At 35.1% G+C, this 27,472-nt stretch overlaps 1 protein-coding gene and 6 non-coding genes across 15 annotated transcripts in view; all 7 read left to right on the top strand.

Moving 5' to 3' along the window:
* The window catches only part of LOC127874893 (uncharacterized), a gene marked incomplete at its 3' end in the record, with an annotated part of 37,302 nt that extends 10,825 nt beyond the window's left edge, over positions 1-26,477 (top strand). For 2 of the 9 annotated variants that reach the window (XM_052419566.1, XM_052419564.1), the window contains 8 exon segments: positions 10,771-10,835; positions 16,081-16,118; positions 17,868-17,908; positions 19,166-19,261; positions 21,139-21,263; positions 22,286-22,375; positions 24,901-25,015; positions 26,424-26,477. In XM_052419566.1, the coding sequence (XP_052275526.1) occupies positions 10,771-10,835; positions 16,081-16,118; positions 17,868-17,908; positions 19,166-19,261; positions 21,139-21,263; positions 22,286-22,375; positions 24,901-25,015; positions 26,424-26,477 (624 nt within the window). 9 annotated transcript variants of the gene reach the window in all.
* Positions 5,189-5,261, top strand: Trnai-aau (transfer RNA isoleucine (anticodon AAU)). Its single transcript has one exon. It is a non-coding gene; the product is annotated as a tRNA-Ile (tRNA).
* Trnai-aau (transfer RNA isoleucine (anticodon AAU)) lies at positions 5,472-5,544 on the top strand. The gene has a single exon. It is a non-coding gene; the product is annotated as a tRNA-Ile (tRNA).
* Trnai-aau (transfer RNA isoleucine (anticodon AAU)) lies at positions 6,506-6,578 on the top strand. The gene has a single exon. It is a non-coding gene; the product is annotated as a tRNA-Ile (tRNA).
* Trnai-aau (transfer RNA isoleucine (anticodon AAU)) lies at positions 6,761-6,833 on the top strand. Its single transcript has one exon. It is a non-coding gene; the product is annotated as a tRNA-Ile (tRNA).
* On the top strand, positions 7,019-7,090 carry Trnay-gua (transfer RNA tyrosine (anticodon GUA)). The gene has a single exon. It is a non-coding gene; the product is annotated as a tRNA-Tyr (tRNA).
* Trnai-aau (transfer RNA isoleucine (anticodon AAU)) lies at positions 7,531-7,602 on the top strand. The gene has a single exon. It is a non-coding gene; the product is annotated as a tRNA-Ile (tRNA).
* Positions 26,478-27,472: the final 995 nt, after the last annotated feature.

The following is a 27,472-nucleotide window of genomic DNA, read 5'->3' as shown; positions in this document are numbered from 1 at the left end:
TCAACTGATCAAGCACAGTCTTTTGGAAAGTGTCATTGTAAGTGCTATTCACTTGGGGGGCACTCGATTGGAACTGTGGGGACGCATTTACGTATTGGGTGTTGTGGGGTATATTCATCTGCTGAGGTGTATAGAAAGCTCCGGGTTGCGTCTGATAATTGCTCATATTTCCCATAGAAGACATGTTCATGGGTTGAAAGAGTCCTGGTTGCGGTTGCGACGACATTGTGTTACTCGGTGATACACGGGAATCAGGTCGCTTTTCCGGTAGTGAATTCGCATTCAAATTGTCAGGAAAAACCTGCGCATTTTTCCTTTTTTTATTTTTGCCAGTGCTTATGTTAATTCTTTGTGGGTTACCCGTGTCTTTCTTTTTTGGAGGCATTTGAGCATTTTTGCAACAGTTTATAGGTTTCTTAATAACGTCAAAAGTTTATTGAAAGCGCAACAACATACCGTTTGTCATACTGATCTGTAATCCTATTGTCCGTGTTACACTATACCGTGCTACACTGTAAATAGACCAGGTAGTCCAGGTAAATCCAGGTAAACTATTTCACAGGTATTATGTAAAAAAATGTATAGAGCATTAAAGTATCACCAATTTTTGAACTGTTCTCTTTTATTAATTCCAGTTTAAAACCACAAAACTGATCCGTGTAACATTGCTTTGATATTAGTCTATTCCATGTTCACAAAAATAACTAGATCCTTGGATATTTCAATTTTTTATCAGAGCATATAAATTTCAAACTTCTCCGCCATAAGTCACGTGACAACTATACCAATGCCATCGCCAATGAAGGCATCGCGAGTGTACAAGATGAACATCACGAACTGTGTGATTGAGGACTACTGTACAGAACACAATAGTCCAGTGCTCAATGAAATTCCTGACACGCTAGGTATTCGGAAATTCGGAACAATGTTATAAGGATGTACGTTGCTGAGTACAAACACATAGCCTTAAACGTTCAAAATATGAGCAAAGAGTTCGACTGCTTTCACGAAGACACAATCGAATATATCTCAGACGGAAACATCTCCTACGATTTCATAGAAGACGCTGACGAAAAAATGATGCCTTCGCTTTCCGATGTAGGCCAGACTTTAGTGCTGGAAGCTCAATATAAGAACCACATTTGCGCCTTCAAAAGACTGCTCAAGTTTGACGAAGGACGGAGTTACAGCCGCTCCATCTACCATATGGAATTGCTTACGGGTAATACGATGTTTATGGAACTCCGAGAGTATACTTATCATACAACTATATCAATGTTCTTCAAGATCAACACCTGAAGTGGTCTATGAAATTTCCAAAATTGGAACTCCTTGACCTCTCTCATAACAAGATCTCAAAGTTGGACATGTTTCAGAAACCTTTGCATAATAGGCTTGATCAGCTGACAACGATAAATGTGCAATACAATAACATCACGACATTTACCGTGGAGGATCTCGACATATTTAAGGCTATGCGAATGTTGCTAATTGATACATGTATCAGGAATAAGCCGATAAGCTGCAACTGTTCTGAAAAGTTCTGAGAGGTCCTCAGATACATCAAAGAAGGGCGCCATGTTAACATATCCAACCTGACGGACTATTCTTATATCGGTCGACTCAAGTGCGATAACCCTTCCAAATTGCTGGGCCGAGATTTAATGAACTTGACTGAGGAAGAGGTAAGTGTACCGGAAATGAAATACTTTTTTGGTCCTGTGATCGCGCTCAGCGTTTCTGTTATCATCAGCAGCATTATTCTGATTGTGGTTTTGAAATACAGGCAAGAGATCACTATCATATTGTTCACGAGGTTTAACATTATTGTGTCATGTATGACAAGAGCAAATTTCGATTCCACCAAGAAATATGACGCCTTTGTCAGCTACAGCAGCAATGAGGAAGAACATGTGGAGAAACTTTTTGAAGATCTTGAATTAACTACGGACGATAAACCCAACGCAATTAAATTTAAATTTTGTCTGCATCACAGAGACTTTGTGCCAGGGAAAACAATTTTTAACAATGTTTCTAAAGGTGTCAAATCCAGCCGACACACAATTATATTACTTTCAAACCACTTTCTGAAAAGTCAATATTGTTTATATGAATTTCAAGAAGCATTTAGGCAAAGCATCATGGAAAATAAGCACCATCTTATTATTGTCATGATGGAGGACATACCGGAAGACAGCCTCCCTCGAGATCTAAAAAGGTGCATAAATGCTTTTACCTACATAAGACGTGATGATTACTTATTTACAGAAAGGCTTATTTATGCACTTTTCCATCGTCGGATACACACGGCTGCTGATTACGCAACGCTCATTTAGGAATGGAGAGTAACGTAATGAATAGACCGGGGGGGGGGGGGGTCCTACGATGGCACTTTCCGTGAAACATAAAGAAAAGACTGTTTAACCGAAAACAGTAGCAAATATTGGAGCTACTGAGCAGAAAAAGGACAGTAAAAGAAAGTTTTCAGGTTTTTTTTAATTCGCGTAAAATATCGGTAACCGCTCGTGAAACAGATATAAAGAAGGATAACTCACTTGACATAAGAAAAGACAATTCTTTTAAACGTAAAATTGAGCCACATATCAGCGGAGTAAATGAACGAGTTGAACGAGACAGTTATAATAATTAAAAATGAAAATGCGAACCCGAAGGTTTCTCAAGTGGTGAGACAACTTACAGGAAAACTAGATATAAACATTCCGACACATTCAAACGAACATTGCGTCGTTAAAAAGAAAATAAGTAACCTAGATTGTGACTATGGAAGAAGTTTGTCGTCTGATACCGGATACGGAAGTGCATACAATTCTCCTGAATTACGTGGTGACATAGCAACTTTTCCCGTAGAATCGGTCGCTTAAATCTGGGGAATAGAGTGTCTATGATATTGTGTTGTTTATATGTGCTTTAGAATATAAAATATGTATTTATGTTTATATGTGCTTTAGAATATTAACAGTATTGTTATTTTGGATTTTAAACGGTTTTGTGGATGAGTGATTCAATTAATGTTAATACATAGTTCACATTAATCGTATTGTTAAAGCGATTTAAGAGTGTTCATGTTTTGGTCTGATTATATTATTGGTTAAACAGAAGCCTGATTGTCAAAAAATATACATAGTTAAAGGGTTTTTCATGGCAGTTTATTGTAGTTAATTTTAGTAAACTAAATTGTTATGCCCCTCAATTAATGAATAATCATTTTATAACAATTTAAACCGTTATAAGATATAAAGTATCTGACACGAGTGTTTTTTATTTTTTTTTATTTTGTTAAACCAGTTCAGAAATTTTGTCAATAAGACATCACATGGCAAGCGCACTAACACATTTTTTCTTCAAGTTTAATAAATCATGGTGTAATGTGATAACGCGTGTCATATCTCGTTTGCCATATGCTTTAAATAAGCACAAAGCCACAAATAAATTATAAAACCGAAAATTTATTACATCCCAATGCCATTTCAAAAAAATAAGGTCAGGCGATTGGTCAGTAACACAAAATGTAGCCGATGAAACAATAAAAGCTTCATCACAATAGTGTCAAATAAGCATATATACGTAATGATTATATTGTACTGAAAACAGAGTATTCAATAAAAGTAAATATGTGTACGTTTATAAATTATTTCTACACCATTTTTAACTGTCAATGAAAAGTACAAATAATTCATTGACTTGCTTTGGTAAAATTTCAACTTAGCGTATTAAATGCAAACAAAAAAGTTATAAAATACTAAAGGTCTCATGATAATAAACAAAATTAAAGCCATACTATTTTAGTTGTACATAATAAGAATCATTTACAGTGTTAAGTTCACAACTACAGATTGTTGTTAAATGTCGTCTGCTGTATGGTAATATGTAACTTATGGAAGTTACATAATCTTAATAAAATTTATCAAATATCAATATTGTTCTTCGATATATATATATATATATATATATATATATATATATATATATATATATATATATATATATATATATATATATATATATATATATATATATATATATATATATATATATGTACCGGTCAATTGACCCGAACATGCAACATAGATCAAAAGATAAGCCGAGTCATTAAGGCCTTTTTTTATTTCAGGGTACACAATCTTGTTCACAAGAGTCTATTTACACAGACACTTAGTTATCTACGTCTCTGATTTACAATAACGTGTGTCATATATTTTAGTAAATCAGTAAAATAAGATTTATTTACTTATTAAAACTGTTTAAAATGGACATACAACTAATTAACATAAATGGACTTCAACCAATTTAGTATATAATATATATAAAAAGGAGGTCCACCAAGAATAAGGGAGATCACTGCGTAGGAGATTGGTTTATTGATAGACCGTTGGCATGTGTAACATGAAACTATTCCAACTCAAATAATCGTGTTTTTATCGGCGTAGCTGTTTAACGTCACTTTTGACCTTACCCGACCGTTGTAAGTGTCCAATAAAATACAAATAAAATTTCCGGCGGCTAGACACGAATGAATACACTTCATTTATTCAGCATGAAACAATTTTATCTCTAGTGAAAAGGCTTGATAGATAGAACACTTTTACACTCAACTCTTAACATCAATACAGTTTGTGCGTGCACCTTTTATTTTCAGAGGATTGCCAGCGCCAGAGCGTTTGTACTAAAACGTTATGTTCTCATATTTAGTAATTATATAGGTACTTCCATATTCCTGTCTGTGTACTAGTAATTTTAAGTTCATAAAAGTACCGGTTTTCCCTATCCTGATATTCGTTTTGGCCAAACCATTTTAAAATGTTTTCGAAATTGACCATTTAATATGTAAAAGTATAAAGTTTTAAACAATCAATTATTTAACTGTACAAACTGCTATTATACCTCAACAGCTCCCTTACAACGGCCGTTTTATCTATGGTGCTGAAACGGCTCTTCATTTTTAACTTGTAACCCAATTGAATGTTTTTAAATGCCAAACAGTTGGTTCGAATTGCGCAATAAAACCGAATGTGTCACAAGGCAGCCATTTTTACTTTCTGTTTTGCTGAGATGAGAGCGCCAATTTCATTGGTCTTTCAAGGCACCCGTTCGACCAATTAAATATAAAGGCACATATAGCGATAACAAAACATAGTTATGTTTAACAATTTCATCTTTGTTATACAGTGGCCGTTTAGCTCAGTTGGCAGAGCGTCATGCTAATAACGCGAATGTCGTGGGTTCGATCCCCCCAATGGCTAAGTTTATTTTATAATTTTGGTTCTTTTTAGAATGCCGTTAGTTATTACCAACTGGACACAATAACAATCATAGGACACATTTAACACAATATAAAGAAGTGAAGCCGGTTATTGCCATAACTAAGTCTACAAAATCCACACTGAGCAGATACAATTGTACATAATAGAAAAACATAGTTATCTTCAACAATTTAATCCACATTATGCATTGGCCGTTTAGCTCAGTTGGCAGAGCGTCGTGCTAATAACGCGAATGTCGTGGGTTCGATCCCCCCATTGGCCAAGTTTTTATTATTTGGGTTCATTTTAGAATGGCATAAGGTATTATCAACAGGCCCAAAAACTAATACGACGCATATTACACAAGCTTTATATTGTCATAACTAAGTTTTAAAGACCCACACTGGTCACATTCACTATTGCAAAACATAGTTATGTTTGACAATTACATCTACATTATGCAGTGGCCGTTTAGCTCAGTTGGCAGAGCGTCGTGCCATTTACGCGAATGTCGTGGGTTCGATCCCCCAATGGCCAAGTTTTTATATTTTTGGTTCTTTTTTGAAAGGCATAAGTTATTTCCAACTGGACACAATAAAAATAATAGGACACATATAACACAAGCTGTATATTGTCTTCACTAAGTCTTAAAGACCGACACTTGCCAGATACTTTATAGCTTAACAGAGGTATATTTAATAATTTAATCTGCACTCTGCAGTGGCCGTTTATCTCAGTTGGCAGAGCGTCATGCTATAACGCGAATGTCGTGGGTTCGATCCCCCAAATGGCCAAGTTTTTATTATCTTGGTTTATTTTAGAATGGCATAAGGTATTTTCAACAGGACCAAAAAACTAATAGGACGCATATTACACAAGCTTTATATTGTCATAACTAAGTTTTAAAGACCCACACTGGTCACATACTCTATAGCAAAACATTGTTATGTTTAACAATTACATCAACATTGTGCAGTGGCCGTTTACCTCAGTTGGCAGAGCGTCGTGCTAATAACGCGAATGTCGTGTGTTCGATCCCCCCCAATGGCCAAGTTTTTATAATTTTGGTTCTTTTTAGAATGCCGTTAGTTATTATCAACTGGACACAATAACAATCATAGGACACATATAACACAAGCCGTATATTGCCATAACTAAGCCTAAAAACCCCACACTGGCCAGATACAATTGAACATAATACAAAAACATAGTTATCTTTAACAATTTAATCTACATTATGCAGTGGCCGTTTAGCTCAGTTGGCAGAGCGTCGTGCTAATAACGCGAATGTCGTGGGTTCGATCCCCCCAATGGCCAAGTTTTTATTATTTTGGTTTATTTAGAAGGTCATAAGGTATTATCAACAGGACCAAAAAACTAATAGGACGCATATTACACAAGCTTTATATTGTCATAACTAAGTTTTAAAAACCTACACTGGTCACATACTCTATAGCAAAACATTGTTATCTTTAACAATTACATCAACAATGTGCAGTGGCCGTTTAGCTCAGTTGGCAGAGCGTCGTGCTAATAACGCGAATGTCGTGGGTTCGATCCCCCCAATGGCCAAGTTTGTATAATTTTGGTTCTTTTTTGAAAGGCATTAGTAATTTCCAACTGGACACAATAAAATTAATAGGACACATATAACACAAGCTGTATATTGTCTTAACTAAGTCTTAAAGACCCACACTGGTCACATTCACTATAGCAAAACATAGTTATGTTTAACAATTACATCTACATTATGCAGTGGCCGTTTAGCTCAGTTGGCAGAGCGTCGTGCCGTAAACGCGAATGTCGTGGGTTCGATCCCCCAATGGCCAAGATTTTATATTTTTTACTCTTTTTTGAAAGGCATTAGTTATTTCCAACTGGACACAATAAAAATAATAGGACACATATAACACAAGCTGTATATTGTCTTCACTAAGTCTTAAAGACCGACACTTGCCAGATACTTTATAGCTTAACAAAGGTATATTTAATAATTTAATCTGCACTCTGCAGTGGCCGTTTATCTCAGTTGGCAGAGCGTCCTGCTATAACGCGAATGTCGTGGGTTCGATCCCCCAAATGGCCAAGTTTTTTGTATCTTGGTTTATTTTAGAATGGCATAAGGTATTATCAACAGGACCAAAAAACTTATAGGACGCATATTACACAAGCTTTATATTGTCATAACTAAGTTTGAAAGACCCACACTGGTCACATACTCTATAGCAAAACATTGTTATGTTTAACAATTACATCAACATTGTGCAGTGGCTGTTTAGCTCAGTTGGCAGAGCGTCGTGCTAATAACGCGAATGTCGTGGGTTCGATCCCTCAATGGCTAAGTTTTTATTATTTGGGTTCAACTTAGAATGGCATAAGGTATTATCAACAGGCCCAAAAGTCATTTGTTTGCTGGGAAGCCGTCGTTCCAGCAGTGGAAGCGTTGCCTCACGTTAATGCATTGCATTTCAACCCGCAAGGTATCAGGGCCAGTTCGCGGCCAGTAAAATAATCGTTATAGACGCTATCGCGTGAATTAACTAGGTAACCTGGAATTTTCTGTAGACCTGAAATATGTTAAATAAAGATATTCAGCGATATAATTATGGTATGTCAATAAGAGATTCTTAATGTGTTTTCAACAATACCATGATAAACATTATTTTTGAATAATTAAACAAGACATCTTTTATACCTAATGATAAAATATGACATTTCTGCAGTGAAATAACAGCAGTGAAAATAACACAGTTGTTCTTTTCACCGATGAAAAGAACACATTTTCGGAATTCCTTTTAATATTTTTAGATTATCATATCAAGACGTATTTCCCTTGATTATATCCTTGTTTATATTTTTTCTATGAGCACGTGTGAAAAACAAAATCGATATTCCACCGAATCCAACACGTTTTCTTTTAGTTTTATGCTTTTTAACCGTTTATTTACATTGAAAAAGAGTTTAACTGAAGAATTTCCCTGGAATAATGACGTAATTTCGTAAGCAAAATAACGTCATTTCTTCAACAAAATGAAGAATACATATCAATGTATTTGGGGAAAGCCAAGGGAGAAACTCCTAGAAAGGGTAACTTTTCAGCAAAAGGGAAACAGCTGTTAATTATTTTCTTGAAAAAGGGGCTTAAAAGAAACAGAAAATTTGTTCATACCAGTGTGAGATCGTTTGTTATTTCACTCGTGATCATAGAAAAATAATATTTTCTATGATCACTCGTGAAATACAAGATACAAGATACAAGATACAAACTTTTATTTCAAGTCGGTTAACAATAAATAACAGTATAACATTAGCTATGTATAGCTATTGACCGACACATATAAATAGTAATATGGTTATGTACAAGGCATAAATAAATAAATAAATTTTCATATTTCTTGTTAAAATATCAAAGGCATATTTAGTTTACTAACAAAGCACATGATAATAACTTAGCAACTATAAAATAACTAAGCAACTATATAATAACTTAGCAGCTATATAAAAGATATAAACACATAAAAAAGTAAGCTTGTAATTAAAACATAATTATTTACTTAAAGGGTTTACAATAGTTGTGATGAAAGTATATTTACTTAATAATGATTAAGCTTATTTATAACAAAGCATATATCACAGTGTGCATGAAACATAAGAAACATGCAAGCAACAAGCAGCCAAAATTTTAGCAACTTAAACAAGCAAGCAACAAAAAGCCAAAATTTAAGCACTTACATATTCAATGAAAGTTTAATTTACTTATAATGATTTAACTTACATATTTATATTAAAATCAGGTTCGTTGCATGAGTAAAAAGAAAAGGGTATATCACAGTGTGCATGCAACACAAAAGCAAGCAAGCAACAAAATCTAAAAAATGTAGCACTTTAAACGAGCTAGCAACAAAAAGCCAAATAAAAAGTTTTTTCAAAAGTACTTGTATTTGGCTTATTAATCACTTTAAGCACTTTTTAAATACACAATGATAAGCTTATATCACAGTATGCATGAAAACATAGAGCATGCAAGCAACAACAAAAAGCAAAAATTTAGCAGCTATGTTTGATACATGCAATAGGAGCAGCGGCAGCTCTCACCGTCCCAAGAGCTAACCAAACTGGAGAACTGGTTGAAATGTACTTGGTCCCTGAAATGTTGGGGGAGAGAGTTCCACAGTTTGGCAGCCCCGAAACGGAAAGAGTTGATGCCGTAACTTGATGTTCTTACTTGGGGGATTTCAGCAGTTCTGGTGTATCTAAAAGAATAGGAATTAGATTTAAGATTTACAAGGTCATTAAGATAAATTGGAGTTTGATTATTGATTATTTTAAATGTTTCCAAAATAATTGATCTTAGTCTCCTAATTTTTAATGAAGGCAATTTTGACTTATTCAATAAAACGTCATAAGTTGAAACATAATCGTCATAAATAAATCTTAATGCTCTCTCTTGAATTTTTTCCATTTTCTTTGTATTTACTTCCCCACAGTAATGCCATACTACAGGACAATAGTTAAAACTGGATAGGATAAAAGAATGATAGATGGTAAGTTTACCTAATTTACAAAGGTGTTTTCCAATTCTTTTCAAAACATTTAATTGCCTTGAGGCTTTTTTACATATGTTAGATATATGGCTATTAAATTTAAGTTGAAAATCGATTGTGACACCTAATAATTTTACTTCTTCGTCACACGAAGAAATAACAAACGATCGGACACTCACATGAACAAATACCCTCCATTTATTCCACCATATTGACTAATGTATTAAGCACGAGTGCGATGATTCTCGATACTGTTAATAATCGAACCAAATAGCAATGCCCGACAAACCACTAAAACATGTTTGTTCGAAGAACGCGCGTATAAATATTTAAAATATGTACGGATACTTGGCGTGTGGTCGGTTGACTCATATGTTTTAATTTCACTTCCATTCTTCTTTTGGTTTTCTGATTTGTATCTATAGGTTTATGGCCAGCAATATGTAATAATGTATACTAAGCCGCGAAAACTCCGCGTAACATCTCGTACTGCGTGTGATGCAGCTAAGAACTGCACAAAAAAAAGACATTCGCTATCTTTGAGCTCTTTCATTGAACTCTTTACCTTTCACCAACTCCGACCACAATCAACGCCGTATATCTTTTTAAAAGATATTTCTTGTTACATAGTGGTTTGTAACCACGTTGGAAAACGGGAAGTAACTCTGCTTGTCGATGTGTCTGCGACCTTGACCTATGTTTGTAAACATGAGGCGAATATGCCGTAAGTCCGAGATTTTTAAAACAAGTGTACAAAAATTTAAAGAAATAAAGAAGTCTCACATAAACAGTGAATGCAGACAACTTTCTTCTGCAACAGTAGATTCTGTGCGTAGTTGTCATTTTTATAAGTTTTCGTTTGACGTTTGTTCAATATTTTTTAATGTTTCAACTTTCATATTTGCGAACGTGACCGTCTCAATTTCATGAGTTCAATATCAAGAACATGCGTTTATCTTCTTCAGCCAGTTCAAGTCAATCTACTGAGGCCTTGAAGCTATTGGCCTCTCCAATTGTCCGTGCCTTCAAGGTTAAACCTAGTTGCAATAATTCAACTCTCTAGTCTCTCAGCTTTATTACCCATTGTGCAAAATTTATCAATGGCTCTGGCAGTCTGTTTATATGAACTTGGTTAAATCTAGATTGTTTCCAATGGCAGACTCTCGGCCTCAAAGCTCTATCTTTTTAATAGCGAGAGTTCCGACACAAATTTCGATCGCATCACTCCTGAATTTAAATACACAATTTTTTGTGACTAAAATGAAAGAACATTGCCTAAATACTATCCCTTACTTTCATAATATCGGCCGTCCTCATTGTATTGTTCCCTTCACGAAAAACCTTCATGAAGTGTTGGAAAGTTAATGTTTTTCAATTTTTTGAAGTTGTAATTCATTTGAAGGCTAACCATGACTTTTACGACAATAATTCTCATGATTTTCGGTATTCATTGGAAAGTTGGTCATGTTTATTACGGGGTGATGCAATGATTTTTAAATTACTTAACTCACAAGTAAGTAGTTTGTTAATGGATTTATAGCAGCTTTATCAAATGTGTTATATGCCGCTTATTTTGCAATAAAGTTAAAAATATTTTAAAAACAAAATGACGAAGAGTTTCGGTTTTCTATTAAATTACTATTTTAAGAACAAGCACGTGCACACAGTAACAAATCTTAACAACCAATCAGAAGTGACGATACTATGAGACAATGTTTTGATGAAACGGATTACTAAAGGGAGCTAAGTCTAACCAGTATTATGTCAAAACATGGCCGATTTAAAGGCAGTTTTCATTGTTATGTCAAAGAATGCGCATTTAACTATATATTGGCATATTATGACACATGCATGTATTCGTATTTGTTCACTTCCAAAATTCGTATGTATTCATTAAGAGGGTCGATACCACGGAAAGACATGCTATATATTGAGCAAAATATATCGAAATTTACATGTTAATAAACTATATTTCATGTTTGTTTCATCCAATATAAATCCTTCTAGTAAAGGTTCATGTTATCTCCCTTAGTGATGTGAGCATCGCTATGAGACAGGAGGTTAAATTCAACTATGTTTGTAACTGAGCTCGAACAAAAAATTAAGTGTGCAATGCGCGCAAAACAGTAAGAAATGAAATTGGAAATAATATTCATAAGAAGAAGAAGAAGCAAAATAAGAATTATGTATAACTACCTTTTTTCAAAATTTTAGAATCGACAGTAACGAAATACCCCAAAAGAAATAGTTACGAAATAGCTATGGTACATATCATAGATCCCACTGTAACTAATTTTGTTTGATACAAAATTCCAAAATGGTTGCCTTTGTGAAAATGATCGTTCCATGTCTATGATTTCTAATGATTTCTAATGAAATACAGGTAATTTTTATGCCCCCGAAGGTGGGCATATAGTGATCGAACCGTCCGTCTGTCCTTCCGTCAGACTTTACGTTTAGGTTTCTCATAATGCTCATAGCTTCTATGTCCCTTGAGATATAACCTTCATATTTGGTATGCATGTGTATATGCACAAGGCCTTTCCATACTCACACAAATGTTGACCCCTGTGACATTGACCTTAAACTTAGGGTCCGCATTTAGGTTTCGAAATCTGCGTTTAGGTTTTGAAAAATACTCATAACTTCTATGTCCCTTGAGAAGTGACCTTAATATTTGGTATGCATGTGTTTATGATAAAGGCCTTTCCATATGCACAAAAATTTTGACCACTGTGACCTTGACCTTGAATTTAGGGTCCGCGTTTTGGTTTCGAGATCTTTGTTTAGGTTTCGAAAAATGCTCATACCTTCTATGTCCCTTGAGATATAACCTTCATATTTAGTATCCATGTGTATATGAATCAGGCCTTTCCATACACACAAAAATGTTGACCCCTGTGACCTTGACCTTGAACTTAGGGTCAGCGTTTAGGTTTCAAAATCTGCATTTAGGTTTAGAAAAATGCTTATAACTTCTATCAAAGCGTTTATAGGGGGCATATGTCATCCTATGGTGACAGCTCTTGTTGTGATCTAAGTTCATATTTTTCAAACAATGGGTAGATTTTAGATGTATACACTTGTAAATACTGTCATTCCCATTATAGTATTGTATTTATTTTTCGTTATGGTTTTTACAGACTGGAATTTCAGCGTCCAGATTTATTCTGAACGCACATTATTTCAGCTACCAGATAAGCTTACTTCATTTTACTTTGATATGAACATAATTTGAGATTAGCATGTATATCCGTAGTATAAGTCCATATAAAAGTACTCTCAGAGCCTTTGATAATTTTTGCTGTGGCGACTCTGGGAGTCCATTTGCACCCCTTCTTAAACACAATCGCAAATCTAAGCACAGATTTTGTGTGCATCACTAAACAGACGTTGTTCATTGCCAATTAAGGAAGCGATGAATGAACTTCATAAACACATTAAGTTTACCTGAATGGCAGCTAACGGACGTTATCCTTTGAATGCAACCTTAAAAACACAACGATATTTCAACACACTGTTCTTGCTGTCATTTTCATTTTGAAATTTGGTGTAAATATTCGACAACTAAAAACATCATTATCGACGTAAGGGGTACATGAAATATCACAATGTGGAAAATATTGGTGTACTGCGACATAACCGATAGCGACACTTTGTCGGCAACATTACAACAGTTCCCAATATGGTGGATAGAGCGTACGAAAGAATAACAAAGATTATAAAAAGCAATTATTTCTTGCTTTGATGGTACCATTTGCATGAGTTTGTGATTTAGACAGGTAAACTTTAATAAGTTTTTCAGTATCAGTGTTTCTTAGCTTTTGCAGTGGTGATGAAATTTTTCAACTTTTACAATAGACGGCGCATTGCAACTCTCAGCAACCCTTTGGGTTATAAAGCTGAGAGTTGAATTATTGCAACTATCTGTAGTATCAGCCCTCTTAATGAATACATACCAAATTTGAAAGTGAACAAATACAAAAACATCCATGTGTTATATGTCAATCTATAGTTAAATGTTTATTCTTGGACATAACAGTGAACAGTTTCAGTGAATTGGCCACACGCCCAACACCTGTGATTTTGACCTTTACCTTCTTTTAGAGTGAGACTTATTCAGAGCATCATTTTTCTTATTTAACATAAATTGACCTGCCAATACTAAATGCTGAAAAGCTTTGATACTTCCATCCAACACTTGACACTCTCACATCATCTGATCTCATTGTGACATTGAGATTGACCTAAATGTGTTTAAGACTTGTGCATATGTACAAATCAGTGGGTACTGATGAGGCTACCACTGGAGGCATCACATGTACAAATCAGTGGGTACTGATGAGGCTTACACTGGAGGCATCATGATTCAGCGTGTTAGTTTCCAAGTTTCTGCATGAGTTATTGGTATACTCTATACCATTGTTGTAAGTTTGCATTATTTTCTTTAAGCATACAATTTTCTTGTCACATATAATTATAGCAAAAGCTATTGCTTAAACAACTTGTTGACTAATGCACTATAAAGACTGCAGGCAATGACTCTAATACTTTTAGAACCAATGATTTGGTTTATTACATGACTGAAATCTCCAGAGCTGCCATCAACAGGACCCACATTCAAGCTCAACTCTTAAGGTTGATGATTTACCTTGGGAGATTATGCCAACAAAATTGTAAATAAAACGTCTCTTTAGTTTCAATGTCCAATTCTGCTGGAAAATTCAATCAATCTAACCACATGTAACAGTTCAGGCTGTTTTTAGCTAGGCGATTTCGGATAAAACCCGAGGTATTGTCATAGCCAGCTCGTCGTCTGACGTCCACGTGGTGCTAAAACCTTATCATTGGCTCTAAAATCAAAGTGCTTCCACCTACAAGGTTGAAACTTCATATGTTGGTTCACCTTGATGAGTTCTACACGCCACACCCATTTTGGGGTCACTAGGTCAAAGGTCAAGGTCACTGTGACCTCCAAAAAAAATTCTTACAAGCTTTCATTTATTTGCTCGGTGTTTTGGGAGAAAACCCGAGGTATTGTCATAGCCAGCTCATGGTCTGACATCCACAGTCCGCATCATGCTAAAACCTTAACATTGGCTCTAAAATCGAAGTGCGTCCACCTACAACTTTGAAACTTCATATGTAGATGCTCCTTGATGAGTTCTACACGCCACACCCATTTTGGGGTCATTAGGTCAAAGGTCATGGTCACTGTGACCACTTAAAAAAATCAAAAAAATCTGACAAGCTTTCATTTATTCAAAACTGCACCCGTAGCCGAGCGTGGCACCCGTTATGCGGTGCTCTTGTTCAAAACTGCACCCATAGCCGAGCGTTGCACCCGTTATGGGGTTCTCTTGTTTTAAGCTGTGCTGTTTTCGGAGAAAACCTGAGGTATTGTTATAGCCAGCTCGCTGTCCGCCGTACGCTTCGTTCTAAAACCTTTACATTTTGTTAAGGTTTTGAACATTGGCTAGTAAATCAAAGTGCTTCAACCTACAACTTTGAAACGTCACATGTAGCTGCATCTTGACGAGTTCTACATGCCACACCCATTTTTGGGTCACTAGGTCAAAGGTCAAGGTCACTGTGACCTCTAAAAAAAATCAAAAAAATCTGACAAGCTTTCATTTATTAAAAACTGCACTCGCAGTTGAGTGTGGCACCCCTTATGCGGTGCTCTTGTTTATATTTACAGTTATCCATTTGCTTTTATCAAATGTAGTGATGACAACATATTATATGCTATGTTCCCGAGATATTGGGCTTAAAGAATCTACATGATTTATTTAGAAGTGTTTAAGGCCACATTTTACTAAAGTATTATTCCTAGCACTCATATTTACATGGATTTTGAGGGTCCACTCAATCATGAAATCAAATGTTGAATAGAAATATCAAAAAAAAGAGTTCTAATACACAATGTAAGGAGAGTATCCCTTAAGTTTTTTGAATCCGCAAATATTCATGTCAACAGAATGAAATTCATCCCCTGTATGATAATAGATATAAAATTATAAATCATCCAATAATGCTGCCTATGTATGCTGCTTCCAAACCATTCCATAAACTGATCAATTTTCTAATTCTAACAAGGTTCTGATAGCTTTTGATAGAACATTATGTTGCAGAGTAAAACTATATTTATAAAATATATAAAGATTAATGAAATCATTGATGTCGGAGGTTCTGTATTAATGCAAACGGTGTTTGGTAACCATGACGAAGACCATGGTCCTTTTGAATATGTAATATTTGTTGTTGTATTTCAGAATGCAATTAGAAATGGGATTGTGGGCATGGTGGGACGGTATGTATAATGTTACTTTAAAAAAAACTGATTCAAATGACAATTTTGCATTTTTGTTGGATTGTTTGCGTCAAACTTTAACATTGGCCATAACTTTTGCAATATTGAAGATAGCAACTTGATATTTGGCATGCATGTGTATCTCATAGAGCTGCACATTTTGAGTGGTGAAAGGTCAAGGTCATCCTTCAAGATCAAAGGTCAAATATATGGGGGGACATAGTGTTTCACAAACACATCTTGTTTATTAGTTATGCCAAAAGCATGCATAATAAATATCAAAACCGATTAAATACAATGAAAATTAATATTGGTTCTTCAAACATTGTAGGATATTGGTTTCATTTCTTCATATCCATTTTGTAAGATTGAAAACATTCATCTTTGTCACCGTAGAAGTGTATATGGTGTCCACCTAGCGAACAGAAGGTCACAGGTTCAATCCCACTGTGGATGCGTTCTTGAGATTTCCCCTGAAAACACCAGTTACTGGTTCTAGTCCCAGGAATTAGACTCGAGGGCATTTCAAATAAATAGAATGTACTTTAAATGCCATCAGGCTAAAATAAATAGGTTTAAACTAAACATTTTTGTACATTTGAAATGTTGGTGGATTGAGGCTTAATAGCTTTGTTTGTTTATATATTAAAATTAAAAAAATACAGTGTAATTGATATCAATAACAACTTTTCAAAAAAATAATTGATGAAAACATAATTTAAGTAAGAGTTTACAGAGTAAAAAATATGTTTTACATAAAGTTAGTTTGTATAATATAAAAAATAATGTCTTTATTATAAACACAGATGCATACATAATATTCATATTATATTTGACCTGAGATCTGGGAAAACGGAACTTAATGCATGTTTGTTAAAGGCTCTATAAAGGTCACAAATCCAATTATTATGCATAATCAACTGGTATAATTTTTACCGGATTTCAGTTACTCTTGCCTAAAAACTGCTTATAACACAGCTTAGGTACAACGTTGTCAAGAATTATGGAAGATAAACCCGTTTCATAATTGGAAGAAATGTTTACATTTTTGCAACTAACGTGGTGTGTAGCCTCAGAGCGTTGACATATGCTTAAAATAGCCGAAAGAAAATTCTATTTTAATTCTATTTTAACAACTTTTTACCAGCAGAAAGTAACTTATTAGATCACTACAAATGTTTTAACCATTTAGAAAAGACCTACTTTGTGAGTTATACCCGAAAACGTAAAAAAGTCATCGTTATATTTTTGTTGACCTGAGTCACTTTCACTTTCTCTTTCGCGAGTAAACAGCAATGTAAATAAACTGATTGTTTGTAAACACAATTGACTTGGAGGACACTTTATTTTTGAGCTCAAAACAAGTTGTATTGCTCATTTTTTTGTTATTATGTCCATTAGCATATATATATTGGTTTTTGATAACCTTTATAAATAAAATATGAAAAAAATATTTTAAAATGTGTAAATAATTACGTATCTTCACCTTTATAGAGCCTTTAATTATTGTATTAGATTTGCTTGCATAGTCTGCAAGCAGGCTAATCATTATTCACAGATGACACTTTCCAACACAACTAGATTTTTCGTTAAAAAGAAACTTCCTTGAAACAAAAAATTCCATCCAAGCAGAAAGTGTCATCGCTGATTATCCTGTGTGGACTACACAGGCAAATCTGGGACAATACAATACTCACATATGTTAGGCCCAGTTTCCTCAGAGGGCTGTCAATTTTATTTCATATGCAGAACTCCCCTTGTAAGGCTCAACAAAATCAGCAATGAAACAGGTAAACCTCTTTATAACAGGTAAAACAATGTCTTTGTTAATCTTTGTTAATGTTCTGTTTTTAATTAAACTGTTAATTAATGCAGTAGTTCAGAAATATCTAGTGCATATGTAAATAAATAGTATAAAATGTATATATAATGACTCAATTCCTTTCAGTCTTCATTACTATGTGACAGTGTAATGCCATCTATAACTGAAATGTGTTAGATTAAGTTGATGCAACTGACAGTTTTACTCATTACAATTCTGTTTATAAATAGCATTGAATTCATTACACACGTATATACATGTATTTAAGCAAGTAAATAAGCAGTGTCTATTCTGGAAATCCAAAAGTAGGGGTGAAATTCGGGCCTCACTTTGAAAATAATAATTTTTATGGTTAATTGTTCAACCTTAAACATTATTACATACCGTCAGGTCAGTGAAATACTATGGTCACAAGAATTTGCAGAATCCCGTTAAAATTATATTTCAGAAGCGTGTTTCGTTTAAAAAAGTGTAAGTATGCTCATTTGAAACTTCAACAAAACGTTTATGGTTGTGTGTAATGAATTCAAAGCTTATGTTTTTAAACGCTTTTTGGTTCGAATTAATGATTTTGGCCGATATCGATTTTTCAAAAATAACAACACTCCACCTTTCGGCTGTTTTTAGTTGAGTAAAGATATACATGTAATTAACAGTTGATTGTAAATCGGCTCTCAAAATTTTCAGCAAAGACGATATTGTTTTGATATAAAAAATTCTCCAAGATATCCAGCGTGTGAATTTCTTGCACATGTGCTAAAAAAAATAGCGCGAATCGTGTGGTCTAGAATGGACACTGAATAAGAGTACTAAAAATTTCAAAACTGATAAAAGTTTGTTAAATGCAAAAGAAAAATGAAAGGTTAGAAAATTTTGCACAATTACAAGTAATATTTGTGTGTACAGAAGAACATTTATTCATAATTCAAAAGTTTACGAAAATCTCCTTTATTCTGATCAGGTTTGTTTATTCAGCTAAAAGACTCAATTTTGGGAGACACAACTGTATAATATGAGTAAGCATGTTGGTTTTGATTTCACTAAAACTTGGTCCCCATGAATTTAATTATAAGTAGAAATAATGAGTTTTATGGTATTATTATAAAACTGTTTTTTTTTTAATTAATGCTCCTTGTTTAAACTCATGTTTTGGTTAAGATTGAGAAAATAACATTAAAACGTGCAATTTCATGTTTAGTTTCTTTATTTACTTCCCATGTTACAGGCTGTGAAATCCTTGCCAAGGTAGAGTTTTGCAATGGAGGAGGTTCAGTGAAAGACAGAGCTGCTTATTATCTAATCAAAGATGCCTTGGAAAAGGGTATGCAATTTCATCATCCGATTTATACTGATCATTGCTCTGGGAAAACAGGCCTTAATGCATTCTGCTAGACTTTGTAGCAGAACTCCAGGAGAATGATGACTGCTCTCTCAACCCTTTGCATGCTGGGAAATTTGTCGTCTGCTAAAATGTCGTCTGTTGAATTTCTAAAATTAGCATTTTCTTCGATTTTTTTTCAAAGAATACTATCAGAATAGCAAACAGTTTGGATCCAGATGAGACGCCACGTTCTGTGGCTTCTCATCTGGATCCATACTGTTTGCAAAGGCTTTCAAAATTCAGTTCCCGCACTGAAAGAGTTAATAAAATAGTTTTGATAATATTATCCTGAAACTTGGTCATAATGTTTTATATGGGCATAATGTCTCAGCCAAGTTTAATTATAACCTGCAAGATCACTTGAAGCACATCTGAGTTATGTCCCTTAAATAATAAAATGGTCAAATTAATCTTGTTCCCTCTCTCATCCAAACAGTTAAAATTGGATCATCATAAAACTAGTATTTTGTTTCTTATCTTTTACAAACATCTGTTTGTTAACACTGAATCTAGATGTTATTGTGTCCTTTTTGCATAAGTATAATCCCAATACACCAAATTATACAATGTTGTTTTTGTATTTTAAAGAATTCTTTTTGATTTAGTCTTGAAAACTTCAAATGGGGCAAATTATGCTGGGTTTGGTCATTGGAGAGTATAAACAATATTTTTTGCCAAGAGGTTTCGTTCTTGAATGCATAAATTTAGATAACAAAATAAAGTCATGTGTGTGGAGCATTCCTCTATTTTTGTTGAAGGAATACAAAATATACCTTGATAAAATTAAAGACAGTGATAGGAAGGGCAGAAAACATGACCCATAACTCTTTTTATGCCCCCCGTCAGTCTGTCTGTCAGTCTTTGTGTCCGTCCGAAGACTTTAACATTGCCCATAACTTTTGCAATATTGAAGATAGCAACTTGATATTTGGCATGCATGTGTATCCCATAGAGCTACATGTACACATTTTGAGTGGTGAAAGGTCAAGGTCATCCTTCAAGGTCAAAGGTCAAATATATGGCTTCAAAGCGGCACAGTAGGGGGTATTGTGTTTCTGACAAACACATCTATAATTGTTCAAATATGTTTGGAGTTATGGACATTAGTTTACGTGGTAATTTCTTGGTAGCTTTGAAGCCATTCAAATGAAACTTAATAGTAATATTGTGAAGAAAAATAAGAGCAAAGGCAAAGACAAATAAGGACCATAACTCTCACTTCAATATGTTATTGTTATTTTGTTTTGTTTTCTTTACTTGTGTGATAGAAAATGTAAAAGGACAATCAGAAAACATGTGGTGTGCAATTTGAAGGACAAGAATGTTTTCTTCAAAAGTTACTGTGCTTTTGGCCATCATTTAATGGTTTTATTTTTTCAAAGTTCCTTAAGAGCTTTTTTGACAGGCAGCAACAGGGGCATGAATAAATGATATTATCTACAACATTGCAAATGTACTGTCCTAAAATAGGAATCAATTAGTTGATCGCAGTCTTCATACCTTGATTTATAATGGAACCAAGACATTAGTGTATTACTGTTAAGTTTGCAATGATTACCGTAACATGTTGAATTCCAGCCTTAAGGGAATCACTTTCAGGCCAATTGGCTCGAAAAATCTAATACTTAGTCTCAACTCAACATATCAACCAATGAGAATATATTAAATTATTTATAAAAATTTCCTTTGGTTAAATATATGGCATTCAGTTTAGGATTAAGCTAATGATACCGAGTGTGTGAAATTATATATATGCGCATTATCATCAGGAAACATTCAATTCAATCCACAGCAAACCCAGTTTTGGTATATTCTAGGACAGCTGGGGCCAGGAGGCACTGTGGTGGAAGGTACAGCGGGCAACACAGGTATCGGACTGGCGCACATGTGCCTTGCCATGGGCTACAAGTGTGTCATATACATGCCTGACAACCAGTCTCAGGTTGGTTTCATGAGGTGTAGACTGCTGTGGTTTCTTTTTAGTATAAACATATTTATTGTCCTCTACCGGTGAAACCGGAGGGGACTTATTGTTTGTGCTCCGTCTGTCAGTCTGTCTGTCACACTTTTCTGGATCCTTTGATAACTTTAAAAGTTCTTCATATTTTTTCATCAAACCTCAAACATGGATAGATGGCAATATGGAGATTATGCATGTCATTTCATTTTGTTCCTACATCAAGAATTCTGATTGCTATTGCAACAAATATAAAAATTCAAAAAAATACTGACAATGGTGGAGATTCACCTGTAGGGGACCATATTGCTTGTGCAATCTCTTGTTTTAGCTGGATTGCATCGAAAGCTTATAGCTTATGAAGATGCTTTTAGGTCTTTGTCATTTGTATAACCAATACTTGATGTCTTTTCTAAATAATTCTCTCACAGTGGATCTTGAACATGAATTGCTAGGAAGATACCTCTTAAAACATACAAGATTGCACTTTTAAGTGATACTGGATTTGGTATCTATCTTTTTAACTAAGAAGACTTAATTTCTAAAATTTGCAAAAATATGCAATTAAAACATGATTGGCTGCTTTAGATTCGTAGGGGAAAATTTATATGTTTTTTAGCTTGCAAAAAGACCCTTGGAATTCTAAGGTAGCAAAGTATCTTTGTCTCACAGTTGTTTACCAATGCTGAAAGGGACTTTTTCTCAGATTTTAGTATTATTTGAAGTATGGATCTCAGCGTTTCAATTTGACAGTGTAAGAAGGAAAGTAACAATATAAGTATTATAACATGTTCTAAAATATCTATTCCACCAGGACTCAAATCTGGATAAAAATGTAAGCCATTGTAGCATGTACTTTGCTTTGAGAACTCAGCCGTTCTAGCTTGTACACATCAGGCGGTAGTATTCACATAGTGTACATTTAATGAAAACAACAGGAACCTTCAAAATGATTTGGATATGTTTGCATAACATTTGCTATATGATTTTCTCAACATGTATTTCAGGAGAAAATAGACATGCTTAAAACTCTTGGGGCTGATGTGCGACCATGTCCTGTGAAACCATTCACGGATGAAATGAACTACAATCATCAAGTCAGTTAACTTGTTTGTAATTATTGTAAATCACGAAACATAATAGAAACGAATTTATTATACTACCACTGCACCGAAATTCTTATAAGATGGTAGATACTCCCACAAGTCATTTTCCTGGGAAAAACCAGTACCTGGTGTATAAGTGGAGTATGAGAACATTGTGAGAGTGGGCCTCCGAGTCACAAGGGAGACACCGTATCCACCTCACCAATGAATCCTAATTGAGTCATGTACTTAAATTGATTGATTAAATATTACACTTTTTTTACTTACCAGCAAATTTGTTGGTGACTTATTAGATAATTTTTGTTTGCCCTGCTTGTTAAAACCTTGTAAGGAGTTGACCCTTCGCATTATATGGTTCCTTCATACAATCATGTTCACAGGAAATTTTACTACAAGTAATTTTTTTCTGCCTCACTGAAGTCACTTTTTGTTTGTCTCACCTGAGCACAACATGCTTCTAGTGAGCTTATGTGGTTGTTGTCAGCCTGTAGTGTGGTGTGAATTGTCTGTCTTGCCTTGTCAACTTTAAGCTTGTGAGTTCTGTAGGGGCTACATTTATTTCCAAATGTTTATGAAACATCGAGAAGCCTAGTTAATTCTATAGAAAATACATGTTTGCCAAAACAAAAAGAAAAAACATAAAGGTTAAACATGTCCCCAGGTATTTTAAACTGATTATTTTCACTTCAATATTTCCAATACAAAAGATATTGTGTGTAAGAAAATGCATCTTGCCTGAAGGTTGCCTTGCAGACACTCGCAGAAACTGAATTTCGAAATGAAAATCAACAAAAGCTCAGAGCCTCCAATACCACATTAAAGGCATCCAAAATTTTAATCTTTATAATTATTCTCAAAAGAAATATTCCAAAATGTTTCAGACACATGCAGAAATCTAGAAAGAACCACTAAGGGTAAATTTGTGATTCACAATTCGCTTTTATCAATGCGGGGAATCACGTGGTCAGATTTGAGAAAAAATGGCAGCCGATGTCTCAATTCGATGGAGAAATTGAGTCTTCAATCAGGTACATCTACCTTATTACTTACTTGTTTTTAATCAGATAACGCCTATAATAGGGCCAACCGGAAGCGGTTTCAGCGAGTATCAACCGTTTTCCGCTGGTTGGTCTGAGTGTGGAGATAACTCATGGAATATTTTGCAATTTCCTTACGGTTCAGGAAATCGCGTAATATTCCATGAGTTATCTCCACACTCAGACCAACCAGCGGAAAACGGTTGATACTCGCTGAAACTGCTTCCGGTTGGCCCTATGATAGGCGTTATCCGAATAAAAACAAGTAAGTAATAAGGTAGATGTACCTGTTTGAAGACTCAATTTCTCCATCGAATTGAGGCATCGGCGGCCATTTATTCTCAAATCTGACCATGTGATTCCCCGCATTGTTTTATACAAGAAGAGCAATTGAACTCTTAAGAAATAGGCTTAACTTTCAAATCAAACACCGAAAACAAAAAAATATCAAAAATTTATTCAAGATTGTTCCATGATACAACACAGTCATATATACTTTTAGAAACTGATTTGGTATGTTTAATCTTTGTTAATAACTTCTTAAAAATAAGCAGAAATACGATATTATGAAATTTTATAAAATGTTCACTGTGTATCCATAATCTGTTCATCTGAAAAATAATTAATTTCCAAAAAATTATATTTCCAAATAATTATATCATTATTTATATATCTACAATCTTTCTATACTTAAAACTTAAATATACATTTACTCTTTACAATAGTTTTTTTTAAGATTTGTCATAATAAAACTTAATGAACAATACATTTTTGTATTCTGTTTATGTTCAAACTCCTAAAGGATTAAACCTGGTTGCTTTAATCAGTATTCAAACTTACTGGCTTTAATTTTATTGCGGAAAGGAACATTTTAGAGAGCATAAGGAAGTAAAACAAAGCCGTGAAATTGTTACATAACAACTCCAAAAGGAGACCTTAGTTAATCATAAGAGACCATTTAACCCCTTTTTTCACAAAGCATGGCTCATATCTATCAATTAAAACCTGCCTGGGATCATGCATCACTGATTTATCCATGTTCACATTTTTGCTTCATTGGGGCCATAAAAAGCCTTGTTTATAACTTTTTGTGATGATCATAATTTTTTCAATAACTGCAGAATTTAAAAAAGAACTGCTTAGAATGTCAGTAAATGTTATCTGTCTTATTTAAACCCAATAGATTTGAGACCCACTAAACCAAAGATAATAAGAAATCTGTCAATAAAATATGCTAGTTGTGCCATGTTCAAAAATGTTTCCACTGTGTTTAAGGGAAGCGTGTAGTGCCATAAGGACCTTTTTGGTTGGTCTGCCTTCAGCTAACCTTTAAAATGTGTCCTCCAATTTTTGATGTCTTCATCACATTTTTACTAATAATTTAAATCAAAGCATTGTGAAAATTCAATACAGGGCGGGCAAAGCGCTATACATTTTTTGCCATCATTTCAATCAATGCATTTTGAATATTCAATACAGGCTAAGCGCTATGCAGAAAGTATTGAGAACGCAGTCTGGACCAACCAGTTTGATAACACTGCCAACAGACGGGCACATATTGAGACAACAGGGCCAGAAATATGGAATGACACAAGTAGGTTATTCATGTACTTGGTCCATCAGGCATTTTAGAGGAAATATTACAGATTTAAAATGTCATTTATTAAGGTTGATGTATTGTGACGTATTTGAAAAAGACGGACATTCAACATGTGCATTGTAATCTTACTTTTACATGTAATAATGTAGCGAAAATGGTGTCTTAAGCCTACAATACTCTCTTTACCCCCCCCTCCCTGAGTTTAAATAAGGTTTTATTGTATAGATGTACACAGAGATAAATTGAGGGCTGTTCTGGGAAAACTGGGCTAAATGCATGTGAGTGTAGTGTCATCCTAGATTAATCACAGGCTAATCAGGGACAACACTTTCCACCTAAACCAACTTTTTGATAAGAAGACTTTTTATGTCCCCCACTATAGTAGTGGGGGACATATTGTTTTTGCCCTGTCTGTTGGTCTGTCTGTCTGTCTGTCTGTCTGTCTGTCTGTCTGTCTGTCTGTCTGTCTGTCTGTTTGCGCCAACTTTAACATTTTGCAATAACTTTTGCAATATTGAAGATAGCAACTTGATATTTGGCATGCATATGTATCTCATGGAGCTGCACATTTTGAGTGGTGAACGGTCAAGGTCATCCTTCAAGGTCAAAGGTCAAATATATGGGTCAAAATCGCTAATTTAATGTACACTTTTGCAGTATTTCAATATTCAAGATAGCAACTTGATATTTGGCATGCATGTGTATCTCATGGAGCTGCACATTTTGAGTGGTGAAAGGTCAAGGTCATCCTTCAAGGTCAGAGGTCAAATATATGTGGCCAAAATCGCTTATTTTATGAATACTTTTGCAATATTGAAGATAGCAACTTGATATTTGGCATGCATGTGTATCTCATGGAGCTGCACATTTTGAGTGGTGAAAGGTCAAGGTCAAGGTCATCCTTCAAGGTCAGAGGTCAAATATATGTGGCCCAAATCACTTATTTTATGAATACTTTTGCAATATGGAAGAAAGCAACTTGATATTTGGCATGCATGTGTATTTCATGGAGCTGCACATTTGAGTGGTGAAAGGTCAAAGGTCAATGTCATCCTTCAAGGTCAAGTATATGGGTCAAAATTGCGCATGTAATGTCACTTCTGCAATATTGAAGCTAGCAATTTTATATTTGAAATGCATGTGTATCTCAAGGAGCTGCACATTTTGAGTGGTGAAGGGTCAGGGTCAAGGTCATCCTACGAGGTCAACATCATATACGGGGACATTGTGTTTCTCAAACACATCTTGTTTAAAACAAAAACTCCATCAAAGCAGAAAGTGTAATCCCTGATTAGCCTGTGCTAACTGCACATGCTGATATGGGATGACATCTCAGACATGACGCACATGAACTAAGACCAGTTTTTAGAACGCTGCTCCAATGTTTAATTCCATGTTTCAGAAGGGAAGGTGACAGCCATTGTGTTTGGAACAGGGACTGGGGGAACGCTGGCAGGTAGGCTGGGCTTGCAAGCAATACAACTGGTGAGCTTTTGGGATGGCCAATCGTCCACTAAACACTTGGTGAGCTTTTGGGATGGCCCATTGCCCACCATACCCTTAGTGAGCTTTGGGTGGCCAATTGTCCACTAAACATTTGGTGAGCTTTTGGGATGGCCGATTGTCCACCATACCCTTGTAGAGCTTTTGGGATGGCCCATTGTCCACCATACACTTGGTGAGCTTTTGGGATGGCCCATTGTCCACCATACATTTGGTGAGCTTTTGGGATGGCCCATTGTCCATCATACACTTGGTGAGCTTTTGGGATGGCCCATTGTCCACTAAACACTTGGTGAGCTTTTGGGATGGCCCATTGCCCACCATACACTCGGTGAGCTTCTGGATGGTCAATTGTCCACTAAACACTTGGTGAGCTTTTGGGGATGGCTCATTGTCCATCATACATTTGGTGAGCTTTGGGATGGCCTATCGTCCACCATTCACTTGGTGGAGCTTTTTGGATGGCCCATTGTCCACATACACTTGGTGAGCTTTGGGATGGCCAATTGTCCACTAAACACTTGGTGAGCTTTTGGATGGCCACTTGTCCACTAAACCCTTGGTGAGCTTTTGGGATGGCCCATCGTCCACCATACACTTGGTGAGCTTTTGAAAGTTAATTGTCTATGATACACTTGGTGAGCTTTTGGGGTGGCCAATTGCCCACGCTACACTTGATCAGCTTTTGGATGGCCAATTGTCAACCATACACTTGGTGAGCGTTTGGGATGGCCTATTGTCCACAATACACTTGGTGAGCTTTTGGATGGCCAATTGTCAACCATACACTTGATGAGCTATTGGGATGGCGAAATTGTCCACAAAACACTTGTGAGCCTTTGGTATTGCCAATTTTCCAAACAGGTCAAATGTAAAATGTAATATAGGGCATTTCCTACCACATGATTTAATCAGCCAAGTTAGCAAATCACCAATCAACAATGAGCA

The sequence above is a fragment of the Dreissena polymorpha genome, chromosome 3 (genome assembly GCF_020536995.1).
Source record: "Dreissena polymorpha isolate Duluth1 chromosome 3, UMN_Dpol_1.0, whole genome shotgun sequence".
Taxonomy (NCBI): Eukaryota; Metazoa; Mollusca; class Bivalvia; order Myida; family Dreissenidae; genus Dreissena; species Dreissena polymorpha.
Note: the sequence above shows the minus strand (reverse complement) of the source record. Positions and strands in the feature narration are given on the sequence as shown.